We start from the raw sequence: 25124 nt of genomic DNA on the forward strand, positions 1-25124 counted from the left end.
TCAGGTTCCTTTGCGTAGTATAGTTCGCTAGAAAGCAGTACTGGGGCCGAAATCTTCAGCCTAGCCGTAAAGCTTTAGCTGCCATACGGCTATTCTATTACTTATCAGTATTTTTATGGCTTTATTATGTTTTCTTTTCATTTCTGTTCTCAGTTATATCCCAAGCGTTAGAGACGATTTACTGACGGGTCTGTCAGGATGACTTTTTTTAAAGACGACGCCTCTTGCACGGCTGGTGTGATTTTTCTTTAAAACTGCCATCCGTATTTTCAAAACATACCTTATTTTCACTTTATTATGAGTTCGCGTCATTTTACAGCGCAGAGGAAAAGGGTCTATACCACATCTGCACCAAGTCTTCGTAAACACGCTATCACAAACAGGTTAAACACACTATCTCTCCAAATAAGTAAACTACAAAAGAACCATCCACACAACCCCTTGTCAGTCTATTCTATTATTTAATTTAATCAGTACAAATTAATAAATATATATTTATAAATATACAACATTTTGGGCAAATTTAAAGGCATCGCGAGATGTCGTATTTTTAGGCTTTCGACTTCTCATTATCGGATCTTGAAAAAGGCAAGATACCATTTATCGAATTTTCAAAACAGCCTTCTTGTTGTCTTGAAATTTATCGGATTCACCATTCGCCACCCCTTATTGTCACATCAATTCACTTGTTGTTTGTATACTATCTAGTAACAAAAAAGACTATCACGTGAATGTGCTTCAGGCGCAGGCGCATACCCAGGATTTGCCGAGTTGGGGGGGGGGGGGGGGGGGGGGGATTACGCGCCTGCCAAGCACCAGGATCCTGCTTTGGACAGGATTTGTAATCCAGCTTTAGGATTATCGTGGTTGTTGCACTTGACACGAGAAAGCCTCTGAAAAGAAACTAAAATTCCTCGGTACCTGACCCCTTAAAACGAAAACGTTTTTTTTTTTTCATATGAACCAATTTTGGTCAATTAATATCCTGTTGATACAAAATGTACCGAGTGTGAGTGTGTCGCTTGGGGGAGACGTGCAGTTGGACCCATTGGCCGGAAACAAGAAGAAGTAAAACTGCTTAGATCTCAAGACCCCTATTTTTTTATAAATTTTTGTGTTTATTTTTTTCTATTGTGAACAGCTATACCGACGCTATATGCGATGCTTGGCTTTTCAGAATCCTTAATCTGTTAATAAATATAAAACATCGCTAAACTGGATAAGGTTTGTTTTGATAGGCCTGTGTGTATGTCAGCTGCGAGAGTCTGGTTACTAAACCCACTCCGCCATTTTGAGACCAAACCGGAACAAGAAGGAAACTTCGTCCAAACACTAAATCCTGTTCGAAATGTGAGCAGAGCCGGTGTAATTCCATCTAACACTTGCGCTTTTATCCTAAAGGGACAATGCAACACTATATCTATCAGTAAGACGGTACTACGGTTTTCTTGCGTGCTGTTCAACCTGTATTTGTGTGAATCACATTTAGAACACCTATTTTATATCGTTGACTACCAAGTCAACATTCTCCTGAGAAAGCATGACAGACTTCACAGCCATCAGCAGATCTCAGGAATACCTCAGCTTTAGGAGCACGGTTCCTCATCGCAGGGTAAGATACGAGTAATCTAGCCTTTCGAGTTACGAGTTTATAGTCGAGGACAAGAATCTTTAAATGAAATTTAAACCGCTGTCATATGTCACGCACGCGACCGCGTGATAAGTTACATGAAATATGTCCAACAGAACTGAGTATATTTAAATTACGCTCTCTATTTGATTTAATACACGGAAATATAAATACTGTGTGTTTTCGGTTTTGGTTGTTTGTCTGAAATTTGTCAACTTATTTTGATTGAACCAATCTTTAGATTTAGACGTGGAGTCTCATAATGTTGGGATGAAGGACTAACACAAATTTTCTGACCAGAGAAAAATATCTTTTTCCCCGTCCCTACCTCACCCCTATCAGGCATGTACAGTACCTGTCTTAAGTAAGACGATACACCCCCACTCTAAGAAATTTTGCTTCCCCCACCCACCCTCCCTTGGGACCTACCAACCCTCCATACAGAGTGGTCATTGGGATCATCCTTGAATATGTCATTGATAAATACTCTTTTTAAACCTACATTTTTCTATGTTGTTAGGTTGTTGTTGACAGTTCTGGAGAAAAGGAGTGGGCACTATATGATGCTGGACCTCGGTCTGTTCGATGTCCACTTATTTGTCTTCCACCAGCTAGTGGTACTGCTGATGTGTTCTTCAAACAGATTCTGACATTGTCCAGTTTGGGATACCGGGTTATATCAGTAAGTTTCATGAGGTATTAGGTTCTAAGCACTATATCTTTTACTGTCAGTGCCTTTTACCCTAAAGTATCTCACCCATCAAATCTGACTAAAAGACCCAAGCTCTAACCTCCTCCACTCGCTAGAGAATCTACATAGGGGGGGGGGGGGGTACTATTCCATAGGGTCTTCTAGAAAGTCTGCTAACCCAGAGGGTGTCTTCAAGACGAACCCAAACAATGACAAATCAAACTTACCATTAAATGTTGTAAGATTCTCAGCTAAATAAAGTAATAGGTGTCATGTCCATACTTTAGTAATCACACATGTCGATTAGCCATTAAAAAAAATAATTTGTCTGGCTATCCCTTAGTGCCCTTTTGCTATATTTAGGGACTAAAATTACCTTTGACCACACCCATTTAAATTAATTTCTTAATGAGAATATTTGGCTCTTTTAAGGTGGAGTCATCCGCATCGGGTTATGAGAGGCCCCTCTCATATGCAAAGCTTTCATTTTTATAAGAAGGTTCTTTTTATGATAAATAAATTGTTACTTTTGATGTAATTATATTTTTGTTGAAATCATTTTCAGGTTGAATATCCTGTGTATTGGACATACTCAGAGTGGACAGATGGTTTCAGGAAGCTGTTGGACTTCTTACACCTTGACAAGGTTCTGTAGCTTTTTTTAAATAGTTATTAGTAGGAAGTTATTAAACAAGACAAATAAATACAAGTATCACTTACTATCTTGCATAAGTATTTTATCTTTTTTTTTGTTAACTGACAGTAACTATAACCCTACAGTACATATCTTAAGAGGGAGTCAAAAGCCATGTGTCTTAACTACACTTCTTATTTTATCAATGATGTCAATGATTACAGTTATAATGTTTTCAATCCCAATTCTACTTACATAAAAATGTGACCCGAAAGACATTCCACTGACATGAACAATTTAATGTATACAATCTGTTTTTATATGATACTGTGATGTCTTGTGCATCTCTTGTACACTCATTATGGAATTATTTCTATTTAGGTTCATCTGTTTGGGGCATCTCTAGGTGGGTTCCTGGCGCAAAAGTTTTGTGAGATGACTTGTAAATCTCCTAGAGTGCACTCAATCATACTGTGTAATGCATTTTCTGATACCTCAGTGTTTCAACAGACGGCTACATCATCAGCGTAAGTGAATAGTAGGTCCCTATGTATAACTATTACAACCAAAAACTAAAACTGATCCTCTGCTCACCTTAGCATGGAAATGAATTTCCACTAAGCATGATAAAAAATATGTATCGTTAAGAATTTTAAAAAGAAAAAATTTACTTTGAGCAAACAGCTATTCTCTCTGTATACTATGGAATGCTCAGCCAAAGAATGTGATTTACCTCATTAGCATGAAACGTTCACTAAGTGCACGTTTATACAAAAAAAGGAGGTTGGCTGCAAGCCCTCCCTCATCCTGTTCTCTCTCTAGCGCCAACCTCTTCTCTTTTCTTTCCCCAACCTTTGGCCTTGCTAAGCAAGCTAAAATTCTATCAAGAGTAGAGCTCTATAGAGTTTCAAGCTTTTGTTATCATTTTCCTCTATTAATATTGTTTCAAACTTTAATTATTTAGTTCTCCTTCATGGTCAACTTAAATATATGAAACATCTAGGTATTGAACTCTTATGCATACAGACACAAGTAAAACAGTGATAGAAACATACTGTAATGGTGGCTCTGAACATACCTGAAGTGGTGGATCTATAAGACTCAAAATAAAATGATTACACAATGAATTGGTTCATTTATATCAGGTTTTGGATGATGCCAGCCTTTGTGCTGAAGAAGATGATAATGAATAATTTCAACACTGACATAGTTGATGCGGACATTGCTGACTCAATTGACTTTATGGTTGAGAGGGTGAGTTTGTCAAACAACAAATTAACTGAACAACATAAGGGTTGTAGTACGGGGGGTGGGGCACTAGGGGCATGTGCCCCCCTCCAATATTTCCAAAGGAAATTACCAGTAGGGGTGTGGCTGCCTCCCCCCCCCCCAAAAAAAAAAAAAATTCAAGGCTATCAACATAATAGTTCTGGAAAACTGTCTGTCTCTCAGATGTACTTGTATTATCACAACCTTTGTTCTTCTAAACATCTTTCCCATATGCTTCCATCAGGCTTGGTACACAAAGAATCTCTGAATCTGTACATCAATATCTTTTAAAGGACCTTTTAGTCGGAACATATTATTCAGATCGTTTTATTATCCGAGGTTTTTTTTTTATTATTTTTACAGGGCCTGTCAAAAGAAGTATTTTTATTAAGAAAAAGCGATTTCTATACTATCTTAAAAACAAATACATTGCTTTATTAACAAACCTTAAACTACTTTTCAGGTGGGCTTACTTTCAGATGGGTTGTTTTCCAAGTCACTATGTCATTACAGTATTGGTTTATTTGATATTTTATGATTTTTTTTTTTTCAGTTGGAGAGCATGGGGCGAAATGAGCTGGCTTCTAGATTAACACTAAACTGTGTTGACTCCTACGTTGAGCCCCAAAAGCTGCATGATGTCCCTATTACTATCATAGATGTGAGTGGAATGATTTAAAATATTTCAAAAAGCAGAGTTAGGACTGTCTATCACCACAAAATGACAAACGATTGGCAACATGATGCAAAATTCGAAACCTCTTCATCCAACACTACCCATGAGTCGCATTTTCAATGCCACTTGAAAGCCAATAAATACGTGTCATGTTCTTACTTTGTTCTATATTCATGTTCAGAAAGAAATTGTTGAAAATAAAAAATAACCTATTCATACATGGGGCCCTTCGATCAAGCATACATGTGTAGCATTCTGTAAAAAAAAAAAAAAAATGGCCTTTTCTATGATCCCCGACTGATGTGGACTTTCCTATTGAAGGTTTTTGATGACTGCGCCTTATCCCAGCCAGTGAAGGACGAGTTGTACAAATGCTATCCAGATGCCAAGAGAGCTCACCTCAAATCTGGAGGGAACTTTCCCTATCTCTGCCGTAGTGCTGATGTTAACCTCTATTTACAGGTACTTCATCTTACGGTCAACTACTCCTTTGTCATTGTTTGATTTAATATTGAAAACAAAGGTGACGAATTCGCTTACTTTCCACCAAAAACAATTGTGCTGTACTTATTTAGCAAATGAAATAGAGAATATCGCAGCAAAATCATTCAGTGTATGTAAATGTTCCTTTTTTCACGCTTCCTCATTCACAGCTGACAGAGGTCAATTGCAAAACATGGGCGCATCTTCAGATAAATACACACCCCCACACAGCTGACAAACTCAGCTGGTCTCTTCATGCTTCTTGTAAAGTGTACTTAGGGACATGACGGAAAAGCGTTGCGCATGCGCTCTGGGAAGTTTACTAAAGAAGCCGCGATTTTGCCCAATGGCCGTCAGTCCATCGCATTCCTGACTAATTTATCTATTCAGAAAACTAATACTGAGAGGCCGAAATGCGCACCTCCAAGTTTTTGGCTTTTTCGGTGTTTTTTCCTTTCTATTTATGAATAATAAAGCGAACGCAACTAATTTCATTGACACTTTAAAAAGTCGAATCAAAATATAAAATGTAACATTTCTTTTTTTGTCATTACTCGCTAAGTACCTTATTTTAAACATTATCACGTCATGTCGAACCTTGGAAATTTGTGGTTCGCATTTTCGATGCCCTCGAAAAAAATATATTTTGCTTTTTGTTTAAACATACACGAACGTGCTGCATTTCAATTGCTCAAAAATATAAACGACGCGACAACTGAGATTGTATATGTTTTTGCTGCTTTCAGATTCACTTGCGCCAGTTCCTAGGCACACGGTACAGTGCCATAGACTCCAAATACTTGACAGAGGAAGATCTGGAAGCTTGTAACCTTGTTTCTACTCCGTCTACTCTTACCTCCCCTGCTAATTTGTAATTAGGAATTCATGGTAGTTTCTTGGTGTTACGGAGCACCAGCACCAAAAACACAATTGAAAAAAAGCCAAAAACAAATACCTTAAAACGAGACAATGGAATAGAGTACAAAGGCCTTGAGCACCAAAAACAAAGCTCTCCGTAACACCAAGGAATACCCGAATTCATGCAATCAAACAATGTAGCGTAGAAAAGGGATTGTTAGTACTAAACCCACCCGTCCCCTACGAGGGGAGGGTGGAGGTAGAGATGACATAGGATATTTAGCTTGAGTACAGACTCTGGTAAGATAAAACAGAGAGGGTGTTTAGGTATAAATGGCCTCGGATTTTAAGGCAGACTGAATAGGTGTGGGGTTCGGTCGACAAGTATACGTACTGTGAAGAGAATGGGGAGTGCATAAACTTTGTAATATTATGGGAAGAACGGAGATGGCCTTAGCTTTGTGGTGGTGAGCGGGGAGGAAGGGTATAGCTTCCGCCAACCAGGTCACTTTAATATGTGGAATAACATCACCAACATGCGATCTAAAGATTACATATGTTACTGCGGATTTCGGTATTCTTCCGAAATCCAACAGCTAAATCGCCTCTTGGCTGCTGTAATTTAAGATACTTGGAGCGGTCTCATTGGACTGAGATGGTCTCCAACCATGCAACTTCTCCGCAAGGCGCTATAAAAAAGTGATATTGTAACCGTTAGTTCAAACTAAGAAAGAAATTATTGACAAGGAATCGCAGCAACGGCGTAGCCAGGATTTTTGACAGGAGGGTGGCCAAAAGGCCCTTTCGAGGCATTTTCTCCTGTATTTTAGACAATGTCTCATACATTTATTGTATTTTTGGCTGCTAAAAGGGGGGGCCCGGGCCCCCTTGGCCACCCCCCTGGCTACGCCCCTGCGCAGTAACACATCAAAAAGGCCAGACCGTGCGTAGCAAATATAAAGAGACTATAGCATTATTTTTTTAGACGTATTTTGAGATTAATGTCCAAGGTTTTTTTTTTTTACAGATGCAATACATTAATGTCAATTCAATGTCTTCTCTCTTACACCCTTCAAGGTGTATAATCGGTGGGCGTATAGAAGAATTCGACAATTTGGGGTTGTCGTAAGAAAATTTCTAATTGTATTTCAATATGAACTTGAAGATTCAAAATTTTCCAAATTCTTGTTGACGATGTAAAATGGTCAAGAAATAATCGCTTATTTTATACTATCTATTTCATAAATGATTTTTTTACATAATATGTAGCACAGCGCCTAACTTCGATAGAGGCGACTTGCACAAACATGTTTACTAAACCTGTTGCTAGGTTAGTAAGCGGCTGTACATAGGCTGTCACTCAAGTCACGTGATTAGCTAGTGCAAGACGTCTATTGCTAAGCACGCAAGATTGTGTAAATGATGTTTGTAATAAAGCGATAATTGAATTATATAAAGAGTTGATCACAGTCATTTGCCTAGCCTGCGTAGCGAGCCGCTACCCAGGCTATCACTTGCCGGGGAATGGATATTTTCTGGAACTACACAATGTGCCACTCCTTGAAGGATTCTGGAGCCATATCAACCAGGGGGAGGGTGGCGATCAATATGTAGAATCAGTTACAGGAAAAAGGGGTGTTTGGGAAGGCTTAGGGTATTAGAACCAGACGACGAGGTAGAATCAGTTTGTAGGGGATGTTTGGTGAGGTGTGGCTTTTAGAATCAGTTGGGAATATTCGGTGAGGTAAGGCAAACCAAGCACATTATAAGTAAATTTTAACAATATGATGAAAGAGATGAAATACAGTAACAACAGGTTAAGTTGAGACTTATACTTTTATTTATCTTTATTTTCAGGAACTCTGTTGTGATTTTCAAGCAATTTCGCGAGTTTATCAGATACCCTCTTACGAAGCCATACAAACACTGTATTTCATCTCTTTTATCATACAGTAAAAATTTACTTATAATGTACTTGGGCTGCCTGTGATGGGATGCGTGAAAGTTCGATTCTCCCAAATAAAAAACAACAAATAAAACAAGACGAGTCTGGCAGGACCTATGCTTACTTTTTATGTAACCCTTATGTACAATAATTTTCCCCCTTTTCTAAAATATATAATACTTTACTTTTACAAATGGCTACGTATACATAACATGACGCACTCTACTATTTTAAACATAATTAATTATAGATTTATATAGTTTCATTTGATAGGAGTATTTAGTAGCTGACAAAGGCCCTATGTGCCGCCAGGCACGAGGAGGACTGGTAACCGGTAACATTCAGTAGCTGAATATATTACAAGCATCTAAAAATAAGCAGCAGGGATGTGACGTCACACACTATATATGCATTGTAGAAGCATGCATTTCTGATGTGACACATCATGACATCATCTTTGTTACCACGATTGTCTACATCCGTAGTTTCAGCAGCATATGTTTCCTGTGGTCGTGACGTCAAAGTATTTAATCATTACATCATTCCTCCGATGGTCGGGACGGCTCATCAGCATTTCACTACATAGCCACCATACATTCCTTTGATAATCGTGACAGCTCATCAGCATATCACTACATCGCCACCATACATTATTCCTCCGATTGTCGGGACGGCTCATCAGCATATCACTACATCGCCACCATACATTATTCCTCCGATGGTCGGGACTGCTCATCAGCATATCACTACATCGCCACCATAGATCATTCCTCCGATGGTCGGGACGGCTCATCAGCATATCACTACATCGCCACCATACATCATTCCTACGATGGTCGGGACTGCTCATCAGCATATCACTACATCGCCACCATAGATCATTCCTCCGATGGTCGGGACGGCTCATCAGCATATCACTACATCGCCACCATACATTATTCCTCCGATGGTCGGAACTGCTCATCAGCATATCACTACATCGCCACCATACATCATTCCTCCGATGGTCGGGACGGCTCATCAGCATACCACTACATCGCCACCATACATCATTCCCCCGATGGTCGGGACGGCTCATCAGCATACCACTACATCGCCACCAGAGTCTCCAGTACCTTCAAAATCTTGTCAGTATCTGCTATCGAGAACTCGTGACGTCATACAGACATATCCTGACGTCACTTCTTCGTCGCCACCAACGTCTTTAGTACCAGCAGTACCACAGGCTTACCATCCTTCCGTTGTTATCATCAGAATTATTTCCCGTAAATAATTACAAAATAAAGGTCGAATGAAATCTCATAAAGTTATCTTTGATGTCAATAAATCGTAAAAAAAATCGAAATAGACAACTTATGAAATTTCATTGATGATAACAACGGGAGGATGGTAAGCCTGTGGCAGTACCTTTATCTATATCTTTATCAACGTCATTTCTTCGTCGCAAGCAGTGTCTTTAGTACCTAAAGTACCCTTATCAATATCTTGTCAGCTTCTGCCATGGAGAAGTCGTGACAAACAGATCATGACGTCACTTCTTCGTCGCCACGTGTATCTTCGGTGTCAATTGTACCTTCAGTCGCAGCTTCAGCGGGCTCTGCTACCCCATAGAAACTCTTTAGTTTGTGGACCAAGTCTTTCTGGTCTTCGTCGAGGTATTTACTCTCTTCGTGCATCTCGCTACGATTAAACACCAGGGTCCTTACGCTGTTAGATGGCAGAGAGAGACTGGAGAGTAGCGTTCCCCAGTCGATTGGGAACGAGGCGATCTTCTCTTGATCGAAAGCCCATTCCCCTATAAGTGCGTGCCTCTTCAGCGGATTAAAAGAGTCGCGGTCTTGCGCTGTGGTCTGGGTACGAGTGGGTTCTGGCGGTAGAATATGACCAGGGACAATGACGAGATTCATCAGCCAGTTCTATAGACGCAAGAGTAATAATAAATAGAAAAAAATAATGATAATAAAACAAATAAACATATATGTCACGCTCTCCCAAGGATTTCTACTCAGAGTGGGGGACATTAACATTTATGAATGTGATAATCACATAACATTACAATCTCTAAAACTTTTGAATTTCTAATGATAAAACATGTTCCTTCAAGGTAAAAAAATAACTATACCCTAGGACCAGACTGCTCTCAAATACACCCCCCCCCCCCCCCAAAAAAAAAAAAAACACACACACACAGACACAAAAACGGTTTTAATAAAGCGATTTAGACACAGAAATAATACTATTTCAATGTAATAATAAATTTGAGGGCTTTTAAACCCTTCAAAGGACTGCTGTATTCCAATGTCATAATGGCCGGAAATGGAATGAAAAGATGACGTAGGGGAAGGTGGGGGGGGGGGGGGGGGGGTACTAACCTTATTTTCCACAAGGAATCTGTAAATATGCGCCAAAGCCGCCTCACCTGACCAAGAGAGAGTGAACATCAACTACATGATACAAAATGAAAGGTGCCACCAAACCACCATAAAATCCAGAGAGAAATAACGAGTTTCAGTGATTCTCTTATTGTGGCCCTTTATTTTGGGGTTCCTAGGCATGGTACCAAAAATGGTCCCATTGCGTCATGATGGCCCAACAGTACCTTGCGACAACAGGTCCCAAAATGATCCCAAGACATTGCTCTATCATTCTATCATTCTATGCACCTAGAATGTGTAGGAGGTGTGCAGCGAAATGCATTTTCTGGGCCCTTCTGTCAAAATAGCTTCCAGTCTATTTGTACGGTAGCTACAGGGACTGCGTATCGGTGCTAAAAGGAAGGGGTCTGCGGGCGAGGGAAAAAATAGATGGATCCGTGGGAGAGGGACCGCGAGTCATTCGGTATTCCTACTACCTGTATCTAGAATGTTAACCTCATCTGCCTTATCCGTTAAATTGGCTGCGTCATCACCACATTACAAAACCTAAAGCTAAATTCACCTTCGCAAACATCAGAAAAACAATTGAGGCAACGTTTCACACCTTTGCTTGATTGAAGTAAACCTGACGCAGTGTTCCGGAAGTGAAGGTTTGTTATTTCTTCATGAATGGATTCTGTCGGGAAATCCTCGAATTCCCTAATGGCAAAACAAACAACATATATAAAACCGATTACTTAAAGCGAAATACTTGCTCGGATACTAAGTGACCGATTGCATGACTTACTTGCTCGAATACCAAGTGACCGATTGCATGACTTACTTGCTCGAATACCAAGTGACCGATTGCATGACTTACTTGCTCGAATACCAAGTGACCGATTGCATGACTTACTTGCTCGAATACCAAGTGACCGATTGCATGACTTACTTGCTCGAATACCAAGTGACCGATTGCATGACTTACTTGCTCGAATACCAAGTGACCGCGATTGCATGACTTACTTTTTCAAATATCACCTGACAGATTGCATGACTCACTGTCTCTAATATCACGTGACCGATTATTTGATTTACTTGTTCGTTAATCACGTGACCTACTTGCTGTTGATGACGTCGGTGATCTGTTGCACGTGTCGAGTCAGCCAACCTTGGTTGGTCCTCACCATACCCTCCAGGTCAGTGGGGATCATCGGATCCTCACTCAAATCTGATTCACCGCAAGGGACGGGCCATTAGTTAGGCGATTAGAGATTAAGTGGAAACAAAAAAACTTCACAGGGGCAGATCTAGCTTTTCGCAAAAGGGGGGGGGTTTGGCTCAGTGAGAAAGGGGGTAGGTTTTTTTATTATTCTTGTTACGTATGGCTTTCTGGCAGCCCAAAGGGGGGGGGGGTTAAATAAACCCCCTAAACCCTCCCCCTAGATCCGCTACTGCTTCAACCGTAGCGGATCTAGGGGGCGGATCTACCTGAAGAAAAAACTTGTAAAATTTGTAAAAATAAATTAATTATTAAATAAATGGATGAATGAATGACAGTATCGTCCTCCCACACACTCTTATCCTACTAGATGAAACATTGAATGTTAATTATACTTCGCAGCGAAAAACCTGACCACTATTGTTTCAATATCCATTCAAAAAGTATATTAAAATAAAAATTTGAGTTGCGCGAAAATTGAATATTGCACATATTTTCCCGCGCGTAGTGGTGGTACGATAACGTCAAGTTATGTACAGTAACATGAGGCATATGCTTCATTCACTCCAAGACCATGTTTAGTTAAACAAGGTTTTTCTTTGCCGGATAACTTGCGAAGATTCTCATTGTGTTGAATTCTTACTAACTAAATGATCACTTAGTTACATGTACAGCACAGTCTATTCAGTTTTGTTCTTGGTTCTGTCCATTCTTGGGAGATTGAGATTTAAACCAGTTTAATTAAACCACCTTTAAACTGGTTTAATTCCGGTTTTGAATGCGGTAACACAGCTTATATCACAGGCGCGTACACAGGGGGGTTGGGGGGGGGGGGGGTGTTGGCGGCCAAGAAGTGGGCCTTTACTTATTAAGGAATCTTCAAATACTATGCTTTGTCCATATGACCACCTACGACTGCGCACCCCCTCCCCCCCTCGGCCAATCCTGGGAATCTGGAGACACGTCTGTATTATGTTAATTGCCTCACCTGCACTGTTCATCTGATTGGTTAGAACAAACCACGTGAGCTCAGCAAAGGTCTCTACTGTACTGAGTGCAGAAGGCGTGGACTGCAACTCACAATATGAGCCCACGATATCAGCATCTAGAAGCCAGCGATATATCAACGCACTAAACACCTGTGAAAAGCATTGAGTACCGTCATTGCATACTTATTATATTTGTCAATTAAAGTTTTACAAGATTTCCTGACGAATTATTCATACACACTTGACGTTACTTGCATTATTAATGTGACTATTAACAAATTATTATTTCTCCAACTTTATTGAGTCAACAACAATAATTACTACTATATTCAGAGACAATAAAATTAAAAAAAAAATCATACAAAACAAACAACTCAAGAGGTGCAACGGGACACGCAATCCCATGTGGGGCACTACACTTAGGATCAATCAACTAAATTAAACAAATGACAAAATCACTCTGTGGCATGCACGGATAGGTAAAAGAAGCCACGTGCAAGGAACTTCAATGTCAAATGTAGTGAAGAGATCTACAACATTTAGATCTTTGAAAAGCAGTAGGAAAAGTGATCGGCTCAGCTAGGGTACAGATTTGATACCATTAGGGTAATTCTATCAAAATTAGAGGCCTGGGAGAGTATGAGTTCAGATTTATTTTTGGTTTTGAGTAGAAGAAAGAAGAAGTAGAAAAGACAAGAGAACAAAAAACATGAAAATAGCTATATCTTTATCTAAGTAATGACGAGTAAAGTCAGTGGCATGTAAAAAGCGTTCAGTCTTGTCTCAAGATGCGTTTCAAAAAATATTTTTTTTACAATAGACGTTCCACTTCCAGATATCCTTCACCGGGCACCTGTTACCCAAACCCACCCATGACTACTGTACCTCTCATTCCCCCCCCCCCCTTCTCACGCAGGGGCCTAGGTACGAATACCCCCCCCCCCCCTAACCAATATCCCTAACATAAGAGAAGGGTAAACGGCTTACCTTTATCCCTGCAGATTTCTTTCCAGAGTCCATACTCTTGGAATCTAAGGAGTCTATAAAAATAACCGAAAAGGTTGATTATATCTACAGTTTTCTAAAATTTATGTTGTTACCGTATAGAGGATTCAGCAGGAAACTACAACGGGCGAGGTTGTTGGCTCCTGGATCGTAAGCGTCAAAGCCAATTTGGTCTGTAGTGGTCTGGGCCGAAAACCGTTTGGCTTGTACCTTGGAGTTTGTAGAAGAACTGGAACACAACTGCAGGGATGGTATTCAGACTGTCTGTAAGACTGACAATCAGGTCTCGCAGAGCACTGAAGATGATCTCGGTTTTGCCTGGAAAGAAATCCAAAACTAAGTGGATAGCAGCACCTGCAAGTGTACATATAAAACAAACAAACAAACAAACAAACCACGTGGTTCAGCGCTTCTCGCAGCTCGTTTGGAGGGACATCCACATGGCAACGAGCTCATGTGGGTAAAGCTAAAAGACGGACTTCCTCTCTTTTCCTGCTGACACAGTCGCCTCACAGAGGGACCGAGAAACCTACAAGAGGAAGAGCTTTAGCTTCGCGAATGAGACTGTAGGGGGGGGGGGGGGGAGGGTACAAACCCTCCCCTAGCAGCCGACATACGGTGAACAACAGTTCCATACACTTACCGCATTTGAGCTGCTTGAGGGGGGTATCAAATTTTAACACAATTTAAAATGCCTTAAGGGGGCCTTTGATTACTTTACTGCTCTTGTCAAAACAACCTTAAATACGTTCATAAGTTTACAAAACAATCTTTTACCTTGTAAGGTATGGCTTTAAGGTGTCAAACAAAAGTTTCAACCAGACAGGGCTCTGAAAAGCATGAAAATTGCAGCTTATAACTAAAAAAATATATAAAATGTAGTATATAGAATTAAGTGAAAAATCATCACTAAAAATATATAAAATGTAGTATATAGAATTAAGTGAAAAATCATCACTAAAAGTATATAAAATGTAGTATATAGAATTAAGTGAAAAATCATGAGCTCATGGGACCTAACCTGCACATGCAAATACTACATTTCAAAACCTGGATTCATTTCGTTTCATTTATCCCTGTTATCTTTTTCCTAAGAGGCTAGGCGTGTTACGAAGCATTAGGGACCCTAAGCAACGAAGATGGCAACGTGAACGACGACGGCAGAAAACAATGGAATTTGATTCAGAATTCAATAGCAGCACGCGAAAATGCGTTCTGTCTGATACATTACAGCCGTTTGCCATCAAACCTTGGTGCGAAAACTCCGACTTTCACGGTCAATTGAAGACGCGGACGTTTGCACTTTAAACTCCTCTAACCACGTTCGCTACTGTAGAAATAATGTCCTTAGTTTATTTTTATCTGTCTCTGACTATGTTTTTTTCTTATTCCATTGCAACTAAATTATAATTGATCGCCAAGCGCGAACACATCTTTTTCGATCTCGTTGTCCTAGTCGTCCTTATTGATTCGTTGTCCTAGCCGTCCCTATTGATTCGTTGTCCTTGTCGTCCCTATTGATTCTTCATAGTGCGGCAGCATTTGCACCAAAACGTTACCTCTATCTTGCTAAGTGACTTGAGACTTGAGGTTTCAAACAGCTTCATGCTATCTTCCCTGTGGTCACATAGAAAAAATAATAAGGTAAGACATCGGCACTGAATGTTGGGTAGCTACCAATATCAGTAATTCAAGCCAATGCAAGCCAATTGCCTTAAAGTTCATGGGCAAGAATATCATTGGCATTCTCTTTCCTTTGTGGGCACGGCGCCTTCCTTTCAAATCTTAAAGGAACCGTACAATCGAGCAGAATTGAGAAGAATCGAAAGATCTTTAAAAAAAAGCGATGCTGTATTATTTTGTGGGGTTTAAGATACAAAAACAATTTATTTGATAACGACGACAATAAAGATGATGACCATAACGACGACAATAAAGAAGATGACGGTAACGACGACAATAAAGACGATCACGATAACGACGACGATAAAGACGATGAGGATAAGGGCAACAATAGAAACACGATGAGACACCTAATGGCGATAGTGATGGTGTTTACCCCTTACTTCCTTGATGCTTTACCTTACCTAGTGACGAGAGCCATGAGGAACGTAACGAGTGGGGAGGCCTGGTACGAGGATTGGAGTAGCACGTGATATAGAGACCATACCAGTCCATCGCTTGTAAAGCTTGTTTGAGAGGGGCCTGGGTGTTCGGTAAACCAACGGTCGTGATCCCTGTGAGAGAGGGAATCTGGGGCGATAGGCTTTCCAAAACTGGGCAGATCTAAAAAAGAAACAATCTTTCGTGAATTGTCTTACTTGTCTTAAGTCTCTTAACATCCATTTTTTTTAACCACCCTTCTAGCAGAGACTTACTGCTCGCTTTTATAGTTAAAAGTTCTTTTAATCAACCGAAAACAGAGGCAAATCGGTAAAACGACTTTACTCAAACCAAACAAAATAGCCTTTTATAAGCAAAGAGAATGTTTTACTCGTGGTTACACACTGTAGTAGGTACCTCCATACTTGACGATGGTGACCGGAAGGCGGGCGTTACGAAACACCAGCGCCTGCACGATGAGTGGCCAGTTAGGCGAGGGCTGATTGATCATGATTTTGAACAGCACATATAAGGCCTGACGATCAGGAAGGGCTCCCAGACTACAAGGAAAAACAAAGACAAGGTGCGCTAAATCATGACGGAAAAACGTGAAAACGCGCAATTCCAGATAGAAAGAGAAGACACAATTTCTTCAGTGGCTATAGGTTCCTTGTATTACGGACTGATTTTTAAAACACAAAAAACGTGAGGACGAAGTGCACATAACCAGATTTTGGCTTTTTTAAGATAATTTTTCATTGATCATCATTACCCTGTGTATCAGCTCAGGGACGAAAAGCTCGAATTTCAATGACACTTTACAAAAAGTCGCATCAATGTAAAAAAGTCGCACTTGATATTTTGTTTGCTTTAAGTTACTTACATCTCCGCCTTATTGGATGTGAAATGGGGTTATTTGAGGCGTCACGTCATGTTTTTCCGTCATGTCACACAGGGTAGATTCAGTAATGCGTAACACATTTGTGTAGATCCAGTCTTCCCTTCCCTCGTGACGGCATAGCACATCTGGGTATATCCAGCCTTCCCTTCCCTTGTGACTGCATAGCCACTCTGGTTAGAGCCAGCCTTACCTTTGCTTGTGACTTCGTAGTACTTCTGGTAGATCCAGCTTTACCTCTCCTCGTGTCTGCACAACACCTCTGGGTAGATCCCTCCTTACCTTTCGCCGTGACTACATAGCCCCTCCCTTCCCTTATGGCTGCATAGCACATTTGGGTAGATCCAGCCTTATTTTCCGTAGTGAAAGTATAGCAACTCTGGGTAGATCCAGCTTTACCTCTCCTCGTGTCTGCACAACACCTCTGGGTAGATCCCTCCTTACCTTTCGCCGTGACTACATAGCACCTCCCTTCCCTCATGGGTGCATAGCACATTTGGGTTGATCCAGCCTTATTTTCCGTAGTGAAAGCAAAGCAACTCTGGGTAGATCCAGCTTTACTTTTCCTCGTGTCTGCACAACACCTCTGGGTAGATCCCTCCTTTCCTTCCGCCGTGACTACATAGCACCACCCTTCCCTCATGGCTGCATAGCACATTTGGGTAGATCCAGCCTTATTTTCCGTAGTGAAAGTATAGCAACTTTGGGTAGATCCAGCTTTACCTCTCCTCGTGTCTGCACAACACCTCTGGGTAGATCCCTCCTTACCTTTCGCCGTGACTACATAGCACCTCCCTTCCCTCATGGGTGCATAGCACATTTGGGTAGATCCAGCCTTATTTTCCGTAGTGAAAGCATAGCAACTCTGGGTAGATCCAGCTTTACTTTTCCTCGTGTCTGCACAACACCTCTGGGTAGATCCCTCCTTTCCTTCCGCCGTGACTACATAGCACCTCCCTTCCCTCATGGCTGCATAGCACATTTGGGTAGATCCAGCCTTATTTTCCGTAGTGAAAGTATAGCAACTTTGGGTAGATCCAGCTTTACCTCTCCTCGTGTCTGCACAACACCTCTGGGTAGATCCCTCCTTACCTTTCGCCGTGACTACATAGCACCTCCCTTCCCTCATGGGTGCATAGCACATTTGGGTAGATCCAGCCTTATTTTCCGTAGTGAAAGCATAGCAACTCTGGGTAGATCCAGCTTTACTTTTCCTCGTGTCTGCACAACACCTCTGGGTAGATCCCTCCTTACCTTTCGTCGTAAGTACTGTATGTACTTAGCACCTCTGGTAGATCCAGCCTTAATCTTCCCTCGTGGCTGCATAGCAAATCTGGGTAGATCCAGCTCTATTTTCCATAGTGACAGCATTGCACCTCTGGGTAGATCCTCCTTACCTCTCGCCGTTACTAAATAGCACCTCCCTTCCCTCGTGACTACATAGCACCTCCCTTCCCTCGTGACTACATAGCACCTCTGGTAGATCAAGCCTTACCTTCCCTCGTGACTGCGTAGTACTTCTGGGTAGATCCAGGCGGCCCAAGCATTATGGCCATGTGAGGATAAGTCCCTCTTCTTCCTCTTACCCGTGACGTACTTGCATAAGATGTCTAACGGACAAGTAACAATTGCCTGAAATAGAGACGTGGTCAGTGTAATAACGATAAAAACAATGAAAACAAAAGCAGTTATGCAAAATGCTAACGTTTCGAGCTTTTTTCAGTAATTCTAAGGGAAAAGGAGACAGTAAAGAGTTTATGTATGTCCGGGATAGCTGTTCATCGATAGAATATGAGTGGCACATGTTAGGTGCATGTTATACGAATGTCATAGCAAAATAAAAATGAGTAAGAGTAGGTATAGCTTAAAATTTTACCATAGGTGCAAGAAAGCAGTGACAGAAGTTATGTATTTCCGAAATAGAGATGACACGAGTAACCCTTTAACAATACAGGTGTGGATGAGGCCATAGCAACATGTTTTAAATAACCATCGCCTTGTATACTTACCATAGATGCAAGAAGGCAGTGGCAGAGGTTATGTATGTCAGGAATGGGCTTTTCCGAGTATTGCTTATCCAGTAGTGCCGCCACAGATGGACAACAACTCCACATGAATGACAAGCAAGAGAGCAAGAGTGCAGTGACGTCACATCGCATCTGCTTGGTTCGACTGCTGGATGGTATTACGTGACTATAACGAAGAGCCAAGGACGAGAGGGACTGGTACAGGAGGTCCGTGAAGATTGATTGAGCTCTAAGAGGAGGGCAGATCTTCCAGAGATCGTGGTGAAGCGCTTGGAAGTGATAGTTCCACATTTGTACAGAAAATGAGCATCGTTCGTCCTAGTATAGTAAGAAATTCTTTTCATGGGAAGCATTAGGGGCGTAGTTGGAAAGCGTCGCTCTGTAGTGTTCAGTGTCACCACTGAGATCTGGGTTCGATTCCCAGTTCCGGCGTGAGTTGAGGTAGTCTGTTTTCGCATTTGCTCCGAGCTTTTTTCTCAGGGTTCTCCGGTTTTTCTCCCTCCACAAAACCAACACTTTTGATCTAAGCTGAGTTTCGTGGTCAGCGATGAGTCGTATGGTGACTCGACGACATTACCGCTGCGCTATCAAAATTCAGCGATGAGTCGTATGGTGACTCGACAACAATCCGCTGCGCTATCAAAATTCAGTAATCCAGTTGGAAGGAGGGTGATCAGTTTTCCAAATTTATTCTTATTGAAAATGGCAAACGTGAAAATCTGTGTGTGTCATATGCAAGTCAAAATGTTAAGGAGCTTTCATATATCAAAATTATATCTTAGGTTCTGAAATGGTGATGAAGAGGGGGTAGGTAACAACAGCTAAAAAAAATGAAAAAAGAACGAGATCCTAAGCCTTACCCAGGCATTTGTTTTTCTTTACAAAAATAGGTCAGAGCTTTAAGCAAAAAAATCCCCTGCCCCCTAAAAAATGAAATGGTACATCCCTTAGCTAAGAATCATTGCCATCGCACTTTTCACGATTAGCAAAGAGTCGCACCTCAAAAAATGGTTTCTGGTCCGACCAATTGTGGCTCTCTGGGTCCTGCAGTATCACCATGGTAATGATGTGGTTATGGTAGTTTGTAATCTGATTGGTCAGGGTATCGACTAGCTCACTGTATTGACGATGGAGTACAGCGAATGGACGTCTGAAAATGATCAACACGTCAGTGGGAGGTATAAAGGGAAGAAAAAATGGAGAAGTTAATGAGTAAAGAAAAAAGGAAGATCGGGATAAAGTAGTTTGTAGGTAGAAAAAAAAGGCTAAGAAGACAGGAAGCAATAAAAAAGATGGGAAATATCAGAGAAAACAAGAAGAATAGAGCATTGACTAAGAGCTATGGAACAAAAAGATGAAAGGAAAGGGAATACAAGAAAGAACACAGCAAGCATCAGATAAATCAAGGTGAACAAACAAGGAAAACAAAGGAATAGCTGATGAAACACTGAAGGAGGGAAGACAAAGAAGCGGGACAAGGAAAAGGACAAGGAAATAAGAGAGAGCGAGGAGAAAAGAAAGTTGCTGAAATACCTTGGTTCTGTTCCAATGATTTCCTCGTAGTGAGCAAGATGATTTTTCACAAATATCGAGCTACTTAGCATTGTATACAAGACCTCAATTCCACATGACTTAGGGAAATCGTTGACAATCTGTGGTTACAATGAAAACATGTTTTATTAGTGTAAAATCCCTAATCCTAACCTTCTCCCAAAGTAGGACGAGTCTTACGTACCTTCATGATGTGGGAGAAGAATGTCTTGAGGCAGGAATCAAATGTGTCCACAAATGATGAGCGAACGACCTGGAATAATCTGCCACCAGTGCTACTAGCCAGAGGCAAAACCTCGTCACCTCGGGTCATAAGGACTGAACAACTCTGAAGGGAAGCCAAGTGTATCAGAAGAGGCGTGGCTTGAGTTTTTATATAATACAGAGGTCATATACGTATATAAATGCAAATTTGTAAATATCTTTTATTATCTGGATACAGGACATTATAGTGGTAATAAATGCAGCCACTATCTTGCCATTTGAATTTCTCTTACAGTACTTCTGCAGGAAGCATAGTCAAACTAAGTTCTTTTAAAAAATCACTGTGCATTCACAGAAGTATTGATCTGATCTTTGTCTAGTTTCGCTAAAGCAAAACAAAAAAGGGAAGAAAAAAAGCATTTGCTTGACGACGCCCAGTTCAAATTTCAGTTTTGATGGGAAATCCTCCTTTTGAAAGGCATCCATAAATTAACAAAAACTCACCTTAGCAATGCATTTTGGGTAATCTTTCAGGCCTCCTACCAGTTCATCTGTTAGATTTAAGGAAAAGTAGTTCGATAAATTATACAAAAGGGTTTTTTTTCCCTAACTTTCATACTTTGCGAATTTAGGATGCGTTATCATTTAACCATCAGGTTTCAGTTTTTAATAATTTAAAATATATAGAAATTTCTTAGCAAGAAGTTTTTTTTATTTCCATCAAAAATTAATGAGGAAAAATGCCCTGTCAATCACTTTCTAAACCCCTCATTCAAATTGTTAATTCCAGCTCCTTAGAGTTCTAGCCCTCACATGCTTTAAGATATTGGCTTTAAACTTTTTGCTGTTATAGATGATCAAAAGACTAAGAAAAGTGTGTCTGGGATTTTTTTTTTGCGAGTTTGAATTTTATTAATATATCTTCATGAAAGTAAAGTTTGAAATGATACTTGAATTCCCAAAATATCAAAAAGTATGCATATTGTTTTAAGATCATCTATCACTACTAAAAAAATGGCGATAAATAAGTGAAGAAAGGATATTTTCCAGGAAAAGTGGTACTTGCTTTTCCACTTTGCATGTACACCAGTATTAGGAACTACACTAACGAAACTCTGAATATGGTTCAAATATTGATCCAAAACAATAAAACATATAATTTGCTAGATTTCACATTTGTCTTCAAATATTGACAAAAAAGTAAAAAAGTGTAGATAACAAGTGGTATAACTAGAAAGACTTCAAACGAGCTGTAGAAAAACTACGGTCTGCATAGGCGTGGTGTAGAAATGGTATAAACCAACACAAGGTTGAAAAGGTATGTTGAACCCCTCTGTGAAACAGAGTAGTTGCGCTGAGAATCCAGAGACACCTGATCCTCTTAGAAAATACACACCTCTTAGCCTTGTTAGTTCTACTCTCTTGGTAGAATTATATATGCGCGCTTGCTCATCTAGAGACAAGTTGCACCCTACATTGATGTATTCACTGACAGCAGTTGAGATCCGGGAAATGACGTGCTTAAACTCCTCGCGCCATGCCCATGGTGACTGGGTAAGAGGGGTCAGTAAGGAAGGTGGGAGATCTGCCATTCCTGCTCCTATATAAACAAGAAAGTTCTCTCTTTAATTACCAAAATGACCAAATATGATAACTGATGATACAGTAGTTGCAGTAAAAAAATGTCAGAGTTCTGCCAATCCTTTACTTTGAAAATTAAGTTAGCTCAGTACAAGCTAAAATGGTTGTTCTTATTGGGATGTTGTAATCTAATCATGGTATGACTCATACATCATTGCATGATGTTGCAAACCTTCTAAAATGCTCTGGCCTACCTGTAGGCTTTAGATGCTGTTTTCTGCAAGAAAAACCCTCGAAAACCCGAAATTGTAGCTCCACTTTTTTTGTTGAATATAAGATGGCAGCCATGAGCTACGATTTCAGGTTTTCTATGGTTTTTCTTGCTGAAAACACCATCTAAAGCCTACAGGTAGGCTAAAAATGCCCCTCCGCACATACCCAAGTTTATAGGCAGGTGACACATGTAAAGAAAAAAAGGAAACTTTTGTCTGACCTACAAGTTATACTGCAGATATTCTTTATAACAAAACTATTACCAAACTGAGGTGGCATATCTGCCCAGCCCTGGAGTGGCGCCTTTGCTGGCTTGTGTGAGAGCTTGGGCAATTGGTGTTTGCCACTGGGAGTATTCTTGAATGCAATCTGTGGCTTTGCTAATAAAATAAATAAATAAATAAATATATAATACCATTAAATTTGATTTATAAGACCAGAAACAATATGTGTATCTAAAATATATGACATTACAAATCAAGAATACAGGCACAGATAATTTATAATTTCATACCCAAAAGATCTTTAAGAATTAAATATGTATCTGCCTGGCATTTATCCTTCAGTTATAAACAAATCAAAGGTTCAGAAACATCTCATCCCATAAGCTTGAAATTACGACTCTTGAGTCATATTTCCAGAAAAATCTGGAAAATATATAAACTAAGAACCATTGTAAAAAAATTATCACCTACCAGATTTTCTGGTTGTTTCATGATAATCCAGCATTTTTGATACTGTCATTTCTAAGCTCAGAGAAACAAGGAAGCAAACTTTATAAACCAGCAAATCCTCGCCATGGATACTCATACTGGAGGTACTACAGCTGGACCCATGTCTTTCTGCTATGGTCCGCTTTTCCTCTCTATAAGCCTGTAACACTGACCTCAGCTCAAAAGTAAACCTCTCCAAGTAGACCTCAAAGATCCACTTGAATTCTAACACCTTCTCAAGGAACATCACTTCAAGAACTTTCATATCTTCAAATATCATTATTTCAAGGGTTCTTCCAAATTTAGCCAAGGCAATAGCATTAACTGGGGCATCTTTGTACTGTGCCACTATACTTATATCCATTTCTGTTAGGAGTTCTGGATTAGAGGCATACTTCTCCACCAGATCCCACCGATAATGCATGTAGTCATCCCATACAGAGTCAACAGGATATAGGAAGGCCAGACTCTGCAAGAGTTCAAGTCTATGAAGGTGAGATTCTTTGGATGGTTGGTTATTAGAGAGTAGTCGGGGCTCATTAAAAGCTTTCCATAATCCGGTTATAAGTTTTGATCTGATGGAGTCCCACAATTGGCTGGTTGAGTTGAGCTTTTCTGGTGTGGCTATAGATTGCCCTGGCTTACTGGGGTCTGGTTTGGTAAATGGCAGGGAATAAGGCAGCATTATACCTTGTTGAGTGCAAAAGCTGATCAAATCTTGAAGAATGGCTTGCTCTAAACCAGGGTTTCTTTCTATCGCTTGTACCTACATTGAATGAATACAAGAGCCAGATGGATCTTAGGCTAGAAAAATTTATACAATTCAAAAAAAACACACACACAAATACAAGTTATTACACATACCACATTGTTCAGGAAACAATTTAGCACCATGGGTTCTGAAGGACATGCAAGTGATTGGACAGTATTCCCATTCAATAGATCTATGGCCTCCTTGGTGGTTAAGGAAGGTGTTATGTCACTTTTGATGGGTGCAACAGAGGAGTTGCACACATTTACAAGGTCTGACCAGCTCTCTTGAAGTCTGGAAAAGAACATGTGATGATGATGATGATGAGATGGTAATGACGATGATGACCATGATTGCATTTTTTAAATTTTTTTTTTAAATTTTTTAAAGCAGTCATTTTTAGCATTTAGCTGCTATGTCTTCTAGTAATGCTGTTTCTGCCACTGATGTTATCAGTTTCACAACTCTTAGAAACTACAAGTATTGGTGATGCTGTTGTTGCTATGTAACAATAAAGTTGGGCATAAGTTGAGTGAGTTGGACTGTTATTTCTATAATTTACCTTTTTTTACATCTGTTTCAAGAATAAAACACTTCCATTAGTTCAACGGAGTTCTTATATGAATTTACATAAAAAGTAACAGCTAATGCCAAAATAAACAGAGATAATTCTTTTTCGATCACCCATATAATTGTTTACCAATATATCAATATCAAAAATGGCATAGGAGAACAAATTAAAACATTACCATTCAATGAAAACTAACATGACATCTAAGACATAATTTTCAAACGGATGGTAATAGGGAATTGAACAAAGGAGGCATTTTTGCAGCTGTTCAATAGTTCGGTCAATTTCCGTTTTGTCATCTTGAAAATAACATGGCGACAAAAACGAAGTAGTCGCTTATAACATGTAATGTTAAAGCTTGTTATCGTGTAACCAGTTCTCACCTCATTGAATTAGCTTCAAGTCTTGCATCTACCTCATCGATCGCACCTTTCAGCAAATCTAAATCGACGGCCATCGTTCCCAAACCTTTGACCAGCAGGGAAAGCCGGGAGTTCGACTCTTGGTCGGTTATCGACATTTTGTTTCTTTATCAGCGCCTAGAGAAGGCAGATCCTCCTTATTGTCCGCAAACTTATTTCATGTTTATGGGCAATAGCTAAATAACCATTTTCGCAATATTCTAGGGCAGATTATGCCGAAAGCAAAGGTGCCATTTTCCGTCACCCCGATACAGTGCTTGTATTTACAAACAAG

General features: G+C 40.1%; 3 protein-coding genes across 4 annotated transcripts; 2 read left to right on the forward strand and 1 right to left on the reverse strand.

The window, feature by feature from the left end:
- The first annotated feature begins 1266 nt into the window (after positions 1 to 1266).
- Positions 1267 to 7694, forward strand: LOC5508717 (maspardin). The gene is made up of 8 exons (XM_001629252.3): positions 1267 to 1612; positions 2151 to 2312; positions 2887 to 2967; positions 3337 to 3482; positions 4101 to 4209; positions 4778 to 4885; positions 5222 to 5362; positions 6130 to 7694. The coding sequence occupies exons 1-8, from the start codon at positions 1541 to 1543 to the stop codon at positions 6256 to 6258; spliced, it is 948 nt and encodes a 315-aa protein (XP_001629302.1). The 5' UTR covers positions 1267 to 1540; the 3' UTR covers positions 6259 to 7694.
- Positions 7549 to 9341, forward strand: LOC125563126 (histidine-rich protein PFHRP-II-like). The gene is made up of 2 exons (XM_048727981.1): positions 7549 to 7571; positions 8804 to 9341. Exons 1-2 carry the CDS (start codon positions 7549 to 7551, stop codon positions 9339 to 9341), a joined length of 561 nt encoding a protein of 186 aa, XP_048583938.1.
- Positions 8292 to 25124, reverse strand: LOC5508730 (uncharacterized protein KIAA0825). 2 transcript variants are annotated; one of them, XM_032377517.2, is made up of 23 exons: positions 24812 to 25124; positions 23971 to 24151; positions 23089 to 23872; positions 22657 to 22773; positions 21936 to 22139; positions 21044 to 21090; positions 20520 to 20663; positions 20318 to 20436; positions 19784 to 19934; positions 18767 to 19102; positions 18253 to 18389; positions 16277 to 16419; positions 15844 to 16042; positions 15316 to 15373; positions 14534 to 14586; positions 14152 to 14285; positions 13967 to 14074; positions 13739 to 13791; positions 12751 to 12901; positions 11663 to 11771; positions 11166 to 11260; positions 10559 to 10605; positions 8292 to 10102 (listed from the first exon to the last, which is right to left on the reverse strand). In XM_032377517.2, the coding sequence occupies exons 1-23, from the start codon at positions 24946 to 24948 to the stop codon at positions 9710 to 9712; spliced, it is 3900 nt and encodes a 1299-aa protein (XP_032233408.1). In that variant the 5' UTR covers positions 24949 to 25124; the 3' UTR covers positions 8292 to 9709. The 2 variants fall into 2 exon arrangements, with proteins under 2 accessions (XP_032233408.1, XP_032233409.1); XM_032377518.2 differs by lacking the exon at positions 24812 to 25124 and having other exon boundaries at positions 23089 to 23575; positions 23797 to 23872; positions 23971 to 24037.

The sequence above is a fragment of the Nematostella vectensis genome, chromosome 5, assembly GCF_932526225.1.
Source record: "Nematostella vectensis chromosome 5, jaNemVect1.1, whole genome shotgun sequence".
In the NCBI taxonomy this organism is placed as follows: domain Eukaryota; kingdom Metazoa; phylum Cnidaria; class Anthozoa; order Actiniaria; family Edwardsiidae; genus Nematostella; species Nematostella vectensis.